Consider the following 11,683-nt stretch of genomic DNA (forward strand, 5'->3'; position numbering starts at 1 on the left):
GAGATGAGGTCTCACCAAGTTGCCCGGGCTGGTCTTGAACCCGCGGGTTCAGGCAATCCATTCACCTCAGCCTCCCAAAGTGCTGGGATTACAGGCTGAGCCACCGAGCCCAGCCAGGCTTTGCTATTTTCAAAGTCAGATACTGCTGTTTTAAATGCTTCCACGTGCGTAGCCTCTAACTAAGCCCACACATTGTAAGGAAGCAAAAGTTTCAGAAAATGGAGGCAATCAGTCACCACGGCTTATGGTTTGTGATGATGTGTTTTCTCCCGCAGGTATGTTCTTGATGACCAATATGTCAGTTCAGTAGGAACAAAATTTCCAGTCAAGTGGTCAGCTCCAGAGGTGTTTCACTACTTCAAATACAGCAGCAAGTCAGACGTATGGGCATTTGGTAAGGATGTGGCCACACAGGACCCAGCCCTGTTTTGTAAGCCAGCTTCCACAACAGGAAACCACAAGAGCAGCAACATCCATTTTAAAAGGGCCCTTGAGCATTTACAAAATTACACATATGACCTGAGACAAGCAAGAGGTTGAAGAAAATGATTTACTTGTTTGGTTTGGATGTTAGGATGTCTTCCACACATTGCTTTTTTTTTTTTTTTCCTGCTAGTGCTTTCTCATAAAATCAAAGGGGATAGATCATCTCCGAAGGCTGATTTGGGAGGATCTCATGAACCCAGGAGTTTAAGTGCCACCTGGACAACATAGTGAGACCCTGTCTCAAAAAAAAAAAAATCAAAAGAAATAAAAGCTTTTCCAATGAAGATGTCAAACAGTCTTGAAATAGGGGTCGTTGAAAACTAAAATTGAGTTTTTGTGAAGTCCAAAAAGTTGAAGGGCATAAAATGAACTCATCGATTTTCTACATGAAAGTAACCATGATAATAACCATTCCCTGCTGAATTGATCAAATCTTTGGGCATCCCTACTGTAAACACCAGACATGACTTGGTATTTTCTTTGGTGCATACCTAGTTTCAAGTACTCTCCTCTCGTTAAAATCTATATTTTTGATCAGGGGTAGGCAACTGCAGCCCAGGACCAAGTCAGGCGGTCTGTTTCTGTGAATAGAGTTTTATTGGAACACAGCCATGCCTATTCATTTCTGCATCATCTATGGCTGATTTTGTAGTATAAAAGCAGAGTAGAGTAGTTGCCACAGATACTGTATGACCCAAAAAACCTAATATGCTTACTATGTGACTCCTTAAAGAAAACATTTGCTGTCTCCTATTTTATTAAAAAGAACTGTATTAAAATTTAGTAAAGGTAATGAGAAAAGGAAAATAATTCTTATATTGTGACTGTACATTTTCTGATATTTTTCCATGTTGTGAGAATATCAGGATTATTTTCAATCACTGCTAGATGGGTCCAGGATAAACAATCCAAGTACACTTAAGAGCTATTTCATGCCTTTGTCCATAAGTGTAATTTGATTTACTCCTTGTCACCTGCAAGACTTCCTTTGAAAAAAGGAGATGAGGTGAAAACCTTAGTCATTTATGTCTCTATGTGACACAACTCTAAAAAATAACTATTCCTTTTGTAAAAGTGGCGTTGTTCATTGTAAAAAAAAGAAAAAAAAAAAGGAAAGAAAGAAAAAATATACACAGAAAGAGGAAAAATCACAAAGCTGGCATTTTGGTGAATTCTTGATGTCATTTTTGCTGATTAACTTTTGTACCTTGTTCTCAAAATTAGTTTCAATATCCGTGCATCAATTAATATGCCTTATGAGTGATATAAAAATCAGTTTCTTTATTCAATAGTTACAGTTTGTTTTTGACCAAAAAAATTAGCATTATCCAGCTTGAGTATTCAGCTTATGCAATAGAAATTGGTTCCAGATATTTTCTGGCTGTTTATAAACACTAAATTCATTCTAAAACAATGTCCCCAGTGAAGATATCCAAGATGAATCAGGGCCTCTGAAGGCAATTACCAAAGAAAAGTCCCACAGATACGTATTTTGATATGTGTGTAGCCTTCCAAAGAGAAAACTGTGAGGGCACAGCATTCTTTTGGATAGTTGTTTTGACATGTGTGTTTAAAAAAAATAAAAATAAAAAGTAGCCACAAAATCTTGTAGGATTGCTTTATGATAAATATTTTACATAAAATCTGTAGCCTTAAAGTCAAAGAAGGTTTGAAGTTAATACCCCAGCCATGGTTATAGAACAATTTTCTTCCTTCTTACATATTTCTCTATTTTTCCAAGGATTTAAACCTGGCTGCTTTATGAAATTTTCTGGCCTTGGCCAGTACAGCACAATGGCCACTTGAAATGTCCCAGTGCTCTTTTAAGTGCTCTATGTGTTTTATCCGATTTGATCCTCACAGCAAGTCCATGAAGTGCAAATACCTCATTTTATAGTCAGGGAGCCTGAGGCTGAGAGGGGTTAAAAAACTTACCCAGTCTCCAAGTGGCAGAACTCGGTCTCAAAGGCCATGTCTGACAGACCCCAAATGCCGCCCTCCTGACCACCAGAACCAGAACCGAGGTTTCTTAACCTGAGGTCCGTAATTCTCTGGATGAGCTCTGGGAGACTGTAAACATCTTCAAACTGAACATAGAAATGCTATGCATTCACTTTCCTGAAGAGCCAGTGGCTTTCAATAGTTTCCCAAAGGGGCTCCAGACCCATGTAAGATTATTAACCACTGTAGTGATAGAAGGAAGAATGTCACTTTGGGAGGCCGAGGAGAGTGGATTGCCTGAGCCCACGGGTTTGAGACCAGCCCAGGCAACTTGGCAAGTCCTCATCTCTACAATAAATCAAAAATTAGCCAGGCATGGTAGTGCGCACCTGTAGTTCCAGCTTCTTGGAAGGCTGAGGCAGAAGGATTGTCGGAGCCCAGCAGGTCGATGCTGGGGTGGCTGTTAGCATGCCACTGTACTCCAGCCTGGGCGACAGAGTGAGACTCCAACTCTAAAAAAAAAAAAAGAAGAAGAAGGAAGAATGTCTGCCGCCTATGATTTTATTTTTAGATTTCCTCTGAAAGGTAATTTGATCATACAATGAAATTGTTGCATGCAGCTGCCAAGGCAGAAAGACAGAAAGAGTGAGGACTTCAATCAATTATCACTCATAAGGGTTGGGGACAGTGCTCACTACACGGGGAGTAGTCATTGTGAGACTGAATGAGGCCCCAGCCACCTCCCTAGAGCAGCTCAAGAATCTTAGCCCTAGTAGCTCTCTCTGTGGCTACCCTGACATGCACTTATTTACCAGCAAACAGGCATACTGGTCTCAGGGAACATGGGGAGGAAACCCTGGGTTCCAGAAGTGATAGCACAGGCCTGCCCTCCACACCCTGCTCTTTTCACTGGGACTCATTTCCCAGGGTCCCTCGCTCTAACCCTATAGTCTTCCTGACCTGGTATGTGAAGCTCATTCCACAAACCCTGTACCCTCTGACGACGGCTCTCTTCCTTTTTTTGCCTGGGCTGCCTTTCCGTGCGGTGCAGGGATCCTGATGTGGGAAGTGTTCAGCCTGGGGAAGCAGCCCTATGACTTGTATGGCAACTCCCAGGTGGTTGTGAAGGTCTCCCAGGGCCACAGGCTCTACCGGCCCCAACTGGCATCGGACACCATCTACCAGATCATGTACAGCTGCTGGCACGAGGCAAGTGCTTCTCTGGATGAGTTGGAAGGGTCCTAGGCACGTCCAGGGTGGTTGCTGCATCACTAGTGGGACAAAGCTGTTTTGAGGGAGAGCACCATAGAGCAGGTGAAAATGATCCTGGGTCCCTGTCCTCAAATGTTTGCAACCTGAAACAAGCAATGCAGATGCCAACAATGTACTGAACGAATTCTGTCCAGCACTCGTCTAAGGACGTTATAAATATTAGCTCATTTAGTCATCAGAAAACACATTCGGGTAGGTGTTATTCCTGCTAAAACTAACAGGAGAGATAAAAGAGGCCCAGAGTGGTTAAGTGACTTACCCAGATCACACAGCTAATGGCAAGCAGGCTGGCTAGTGCTAGGGTCCCTGTACTTAACCACAACACTATAGAGCCCCTCAAGTAGAAAATATGTAGCAGAGAACATCTAACCACATGCAGAGAACACAGAATGGACACTATTCTGTTCTCTCTCCCTCTACCTCCCAAACATTAAATACAAGCATCCCATGTAAGTAGAAGATAAGGATGTCTTATGGGGAAGATATGGAGCTGAAGTTGCAGGAGATTGATTTGGAAATCATCTATATGTTCCTAGAACTAAGGAGGGATGTTAAGGAAGTGAGGCTCTATCTCTGCCCTCACTGAACTCAGTCTTTCCACATAGGCACACACATGCACACACACAGTGAGACTGAAAACACCAAGCAGTTTATAATTATGCACCCAAATTAGAAAGACAAGTACAAGAAAACCTCAGAGGAGAGAGAAACCAACTTCTTGAATGCATTTGTATCTGAGCCGAATCAGGAAATCTCTGCAAAATGTCATGGGTCTGTGAGTGGAGACACTGTCAAAGGGTGTCAGGTATGAACAGCACAAGCAAAGGTGCAGAGACAGGAACGAGCGTGGCATGCTAGGCTGAAGCTGTTGTTCAAAGAACTGGAAACAAGCTTGGAAGAGTAGGTCTTGTCCAGAGCCTGCAAGCTGAACAAGGAGAGGAGCACAAGTTTTGTTTTGTTTAGGCAATGGGGGAGCGGGGGAGAGAGAAGCCATGAAGACTTTTAGGCAGTGACATGATAAAAGAAGGTTTTTAGGAACATTAATCCAAGAGCCCATAGCTCATAACAATTACATAGTACTTCTTCGCTGACAAAAGGGCCCAATGCTTGATTCATTCATTCACTCATTCATTCACTCACTCACTAGTAAAAGGCATATTGATACAGTGGCTAAGCATGTGGGTTGTGGAGCCAGAATATCTGGGTTGAATCCTGCCTTGATCACTTCCTGGCTGTATGACCTTGTACAGCCTCCTAATATCTCTGTGCTTCACTGCAAAATAATACTTACCTCAAAGGATTATATGTAGATTGAATGAGTTAATAGTATAAAGTCTTCAAAACAGTGCCTAGTATATAGTTAGTGCAGTGTTTGTTATTATCGTCATATGTATATAATGTATATATGTATATATAATGATAATATGTATCATATGTAATGATAATGCCTATCATTTAATATATATAATATATAATGATAATATATATTGACATGACTATCCAGGTGTTGACAGCACTATTTATTTAAAAAACCATTTTATCTCTAGAAATGAAATACAATCTTAATGGTAGTGAAGTACTACCCAAATATTATACTAAATTTCCATGTGTATTTGGATTTATTTTGGGACTTCATCTTCTGAGTCTAAAAAACTTTGTGATATGTTTGAATACTAGGTAGGCTGGCACCCCTCCTTGCTCGCTTTTATTTATAATTTTCTAGCCATTTTGCATATTTTTAAAATCCATGAACTAAATAATTTTTAAAATTCAATTTTTTCATTCAAGGGGTACATGTGCAGGTTTGGGAAATATTGCGTGCTAGTGAGGTTTGGTGCTTCTATTAAGACTGTCACCCTTGGCCGGGCTCGGTGGCTCAGCCTGTAATCCCGCGCCTTTGGGAGGCTGAGGTGAGTGGATTGCCTGAGCCCGTGGGTTCGAGACCCGCCTGGGCAACTTGGCGAGACCTCATCTCTACAATAAATCAAAAAAAAAAATCAGCCGGGCGTGGTAGTGCATGCCTGTAATTCCGGCTACTCGGAAGGCTGAGGCGGAAGGATCGCCGGAGCTCAGCAGGCGAGGCTGCGGTGGCCAGGAACGGCCACTGCACTCCAGTCTGGGCGACAGAGCGAGACTCCAACTCAAAAAAAAAAAAAAAAAAAAAGACTATCACCCAGGTGGTGGACATGGGACCCAGTGGGGAGTCTTTCAACCCTTATACTCCCCCTCCCCCCTTTAGGAGTGTCCCAGTGTCTTGAACTAAAGAATTAATTTGTTTAACTTGAAACAGACTTGTTCATATTTTTGAGGAAATAGTATTTAGTTTATATTTTAACTTGGAAAATTTGACATCTTTATGATACTGACATGTCCTAGTCTAGAACGAGAAATTTTTTTTTTATATGTTCAAGTCTACATTTGTGTTTTTCAACAGTGTTTTAAAGTTTTCCTTATTTTGAGGAGTACACTTTGAAAGTACTTTATTTTGGTGGTGTTGCTGTTATAAGTGGGGCTTTCTCTTCCTTAATATCTTCTAACCGGTTCCTGTAGGTATATGTGAAGACTATTGATTTGATATGTTAATATTATATCCTGTTCTCCTGGTGAATTTTTTTGTTGTTGTTTTTGTTTGTTTGAGTTGGTGTCTCACTCTGTTGCCCAGGCTGGAGTGCAGTGGCACGCTCACAGTCACTGTAGCCTTGACCTGCTGGGTTCAGGCGATTCTTCGCCTCAGCCTTCCAAGTAGCTGGAACTACAGGCGCGCGCTACCTCGCCCAGCTAATTTTTTTTTTTTTTTACTTATTGTAGAGACAAGGTCTTGCCAAGTTGCCCAGGCTGGTCTCAAACCCCTGAGCTCAGGCAATCCTCTCACATTGGCCTCCCAAAGTGCTGGTATTACAGGCTTGAGCCACCGTGCCTGGCCTGGTGAAGTTCTTTATTGTTTGGGCTGGTTTTATCACTGATGCTCTTGGATTTTCCAGGTATACAATCATATTCTATGCAAATAAATACAACTTTTTTTCCCAATGTCTGAGGCTCTTGTTGTTTACACTTTCTGGTTGCATCGGGAATGCCTTCAACATGTTTAGAGAGGTGGCTACAGCAGGCGTCCTTGCCTTGTTCTGACCTTAGTAGAAATGTCTGTAGTGTTTCCACATTCCACAAGTTACTGGCTTTAAAACTGAAGTAGAAATACTTTATATATTTTATCAGTAATTATAGCTTTCATCATCTAAAACATTGGATTTTTCTTTTGTTTAGCTTCCAGAAAAGCGTCCTACATTTCAGCAACTCCTATCATCCATTGAACCACTTCGGGAAAAAGACAAGCCTTGAAGAAGAAATTAGGAGTGCTAATGAGAAGGAACATAGATGTTGGCCAACAATTTCATTCATTTTAAGGAAAGTAGCAAGGCACAATGGAATTTAGGTAGTTCTTAATAGTGTTCTCTGTACTGTTTGTTTTATTACCTAGAAATGAACAAGATAGGAAACAAAAAATGTCCTTAAAATTTAGGTCAAATTAGTAATTTTGTTTATGTTGCTCTTAATATAACACTTTCCAGTCTATAGGAGAAGCACATTTTCAGATTGCAATATACAGAGTGTGTGTATCATGTGTAAAGATTTAACAGAATTGAAAAATTATTTGTTAGATAGTCACTCGTTTCCTTATATTGTCACGATCATGATAATTAAATATTCTGCCAAGTACAGAAGTGTGGACGTTTGCCTTCATATTTCAATGTTCTCAAACTTTAGCAGGCATGAGAACCAAATGGAGAGTTTATTAAAACACAGTTTCCTAGGAACTACCCCAGGGATTCTGGCAAAGCACGTCTGAGTACAGCCTGTGAAATTGTATTTTTAACAACTCCCAGATGTTGCTGCTGTCATCATTCTAAACTGCTTTAGGGGGCCTCATCACATGGTGGTGCATCGTTAGGTGGTCCATAATTCAATACAAATGACACAATTATCATCTGATATCCAGATTAGAGCAATAACTCTTTATGTCATTGTTTATTAAAACTAAAGTTAAATAATATTACTAAATAATATATAATGAATATATTTCACGTAGAGAAAATTTTCAAGGTGACTAAGAGACTGGGTGCAGTGGCTCACGCCTGTAATCCGAGCACTTTGGGAGGCCCAGACAGTAGGATTGCTTGAGTCCAGGAGTTTGAGACCATCCTTGGCAACATAGTCACTACCAAAAAAAAAAGAAGGTGGCTAAGGTATAATTTGATGCCTTTTTTCTTAATCGTTATCAATCTCATCTCAGGCTAACTGTGATCTTATTTCTAGAACTGGTTACATTGTTGCTTTCTAACGTTTCTACTTCCGTCTTCTATCTTAACACCAAGATACAGAAAGACTATTTTAACTTCTCATGGCTATTACTAAAAGGCATTTTAACTTTAAAAATTTTTTCCTGGAAATGCCCTCCTTCATGACCTGCTGCTGAACTTACAGGTTTTAATATCTTTCCAAGTATTCCATTGTCTTTTCTATAATGTCAAAGAAGGAGACAGAGGTTATGTGGAGGGCACTATTTCAATGAAAAGACAATTAAGCTTTGCTGCTATTTTCCAGATAAGAGTCAATAATCTCCCTTCAGAGACATTCATACCCTCTCTTATCCCATTCCCTTCCTCAGCCACCAATTAGTTCAAATATTGCCTCTTGACATTTCATTGATTTCTTCATCTCAGCAAAGAAATGACACTTGTTAATAGTCTTCTATTTTTACAGAAATACACAAATCTCAATATATAATAAAATGTTACTTAAAATAGTCACCAGGGCATTTGTACATTTATTTATTTATGTGATATTGACTGTGTGCCAGGTTCTTTCCTACCCAGGGGAAAAGAAGAAACAAGTGTCACAACTCCTTTTCAATGAGCCCACAGTCAGGGGGGCACCAGCCTTTCCTGCACCACAGATGGTTCACTCCCTCAGAGAATGATCTCAGGCACAGGCTGGGATTTCTGGTCTGCCTCTTGAAGATTGTTTTCCTTTCTTCTCCTTATTTTTGTATATTTATCTTATAAAAATCATTCTCTTTATAACAAAAGTAGTACATACTTGTTGCCAAAATTCAAACAATACAGAATTGTTAACTATGAAAAGAAGCCAAAGCCTTGCTTAGAAGCCTAGCTTCAAAAATCAAGACAAGCAAGAATTTAAGGTACTACTAGAGGTTTATCAGAAAATAAGTCCAGTGATGCTACGAGGAATCAAGTAAAGGAACACTATTCATACTGTTTAAAACACACATGATGTTTTTTCAATGCTGTTTAACTGTGTTTAGTAGTGATATCCAGCTTTTATTGTTGTTATTTTAAACCAAAAGTCTGCCTACACTCTCTTGGGAGTTAAGAAAAAGGTAGACCACATGGTAAGAAACTTTCCCAAAGAGCAGGTCAGAGAGCAAGTTCAGATAGAGTATTTACCAGGTAAAATGCAACAGATACACCCCAGTCTTGCCGAGCTTTTTCTGATCTGCCAAAAGCCAAACACAAAGTCCAGAGGGTCTGACAAAATTCTCGTCATATCTACTTGAGTTAATTAAAAGAAAAATTCCAACATAGTAAAATTAGGAAGTCGAGCTTCTCTGTTTTTATTCTAACTTGGGAGTGGAATATGGGAAAGAGAGATTGGACCTAAGACCCCATGTTTACCTCAATGGGGAATGGGAAGAATTTCAAATGAAGGAGAATAATTCATCTAGAGCTACCAGGGTAGGGGTAGGTAGCGCCTGCCCATTCTGGCCTGACTACTTCTGTCAATGCCAGACACCACCCCATAAGAAATAAATTCCCAGGAAGGAAACATTCAGTGAATGGCTTCAGATTCCACAGACAAACATTTCTCGGGTCTGTGAGCTCCACTATGGCCCTTTCACATTTGTAATTTCATTTCATCCTAGCTTCCTTATAGCCCAAGGGTCAGCAACATTTGAAAATGGCCTAGTGAGCCTTACGGTCTCTACCTCAACTACTCAACTCTGCCTTGTAGCATGAAAACAGCCCTAGACAATAAGAAAATGAATGGGTGTGACTGGGTTCCAATAAAACTTTATTCATGAATGCTGAAATTTGAATTTCGTATCATTAAATATTCTACTTTTTATTTTCTTCAACCACTTAAAAATGTAAAAATCACTCTTCATCCACAAACCATACAAAAATGAGTGGCAGGAAGGATTTAACCCATTGGCCATAGTTTGCCAACTCCCATCTTAGGCCCAGGTACAGGACCTTCTTTGTAAAGTCTCCATTTTTGAGAGGCTGCTGCATGGTAGAAGGACCACGACAAGTTTTACCCGGTAGACAGAGTGAAGACTATGCTGAAGAAAACCCCAAATTTAAGTTATGGAGAGAAACATATTTTTATACTTTCTGTGTGACACTATGCTACATGTACATGGGTCTGTGCCATGGCTCAGAAGGCTCTTGAAGGTTTTAGGTGATGAAATTTGTTCCTCCTGTAGAGATAATTCTTGAACCAAGACAAGGACCAGGAACGTCACAAATAGAATGTGGCAACTACAAGTGTTATTTATTTATTTATTGGCAGAAAGAAGTTTATTTCTAAAATCAGAATTCAGGGAGACAGAATCTAGCTTCTGGTATTTCTGGAACCGGTCTACTCACCCCTCAGGTTTCACAGTCCATTTTTATAAGTTTAGGATTCCTGGTACCTATATGTTGACTATGTGACTGACAGAGCATTGTATAAACTTAACTTACAGCTGCATATTGTCAATACTAACATTTATGATCCTCATTTCTTGGTGTGGCTACCAAAAGGTAGTTCACAGTGTTATCGGTAACACCAAACTGAGTTGGTTAAGCTTGCAATAGAGTAAGGGAGTTAACAGAGCCTATTACAAAGCAAAACATTATTCACTACAACATTTTTTTAAATTTAATTTTATTTTATTTTAAAGTTGTGGGGTACAAGTGAGAATTACATACATAAGTGGTTTAGATACAGCTGAAGTTTTGGACCTCCCATTGGACCTCACGTCACCTGAATTAGGATCAGGCACCCTTATTGACATTATGTGCATGCCCCCTCTCCTGGCAGTGTCCCCCTACTGCAAATCTCTATTTTGTAGTATTATGATAGATGTTCAGGGTCTGCTTATGAATGAGAATATGTGGTACTCAGATCTGTGTTTCTGTGATAGATCACTGAGTATGATAGACTCCAAATTTACCCAAGTTGCTGCGAAATCCATACTTTTGTTACGAGGGACATTTCAATAGTAGCAGCTTGGCAGAAGATTTTCATGATGTATTGGAGAAGATGGAACATATGCAATATAAAAGAATAAAAGAAAAAGATGTCAATGAAATGGTTATACAGCCGAGGAGGAAATGCTATTGTATGTTGTCCCAAGCTGTGGGTTCAATGAATGGCAGGATGGTGATGCAGATGGTGATAAGAAAGCTTGACTGGAGAGACATAGATCTCATGAAATAACAAAGAATTCTATCTTTGCTACCCAAGTATCAGATAATTAAAGGACATTGAAGAGCCTCAAATTACCCAGCCTGATTTAGCTATTACTATATACAATGGTTAAGTACAAAGTCACTCTAACATTATGCTGGTCACCACACAGGATGAGTTAATGAGGAAAGTTTGGATATGTTGTTATTTAATGTAGTTTTAATCAATCTTCAGGAATGTAGTAGATGTTGTGCTCACACTGGGCTAGGGACTCAGAAATATAAAAGTAGTATCACATTTGGTTCCTGACCCGATGGTATATACAATCTGAACAAAAGTATTTTTGTACTAAGTTTACAATTGCTTTGTACAATAAAGCAATTTGAGAATTTGCAACATATCCCAAGACATTTGGGATGTTGCGTGTCCAAGACACTCAGATGACAATTTTGTCCATAGAAATGAAAAGCAGACAGAATGGACAGAAGTGTCAGCATATAAGATTGCATAAAAC

General features: G+C 39.8%; 1 protein-coding gene across 1 annotated transcript in view; it reads left to right on the forward strand.

The window, feature by feature from the left end:
- BMX (BMX non-receptor tyrosine kinase) overlaps positions 1-7,418 on the forward strand; it is a 59,041-nt gene extending 51,623 nt beyond the window's left edge. Inside the window, exons 17-19 of the mRNA XM_008064618.1 lie at positions 276-394; positions 3,479-3,636; positions 6,961-7,418. Of these exons, the coding sequence (XP_008062809.1) occupies positions 276-394; positions 3,479-3,636; positions 6,961-7,035 (352 nt within the window). The 3' untranslated portion in view covers positions 7,036-7,418. The remainder of the gene's footprint in view (positions 1-275; positions 395-3,478; positions 3,637-6,960) is intronic.
- Positions 7,419-11,683: the final 4,265 nt, after the last annotated feature.

Source organism: Carlito syrichta, unplaced genomic scaffold (genome assembly GCF_000164805.1).
Source record: "Carlito syrichta isolate Samal-C Ts95f unplaced genomic scaffold, Tarsius_syrichta-2.0.1 Scaffold307764, whole genome shotgun sequence".
Lineage (NCBI taxonomy): Eukaryota > Metazoa > Chordata > Mammalia > Primates > Tarsiidae > Carlito > Carlito syrichta.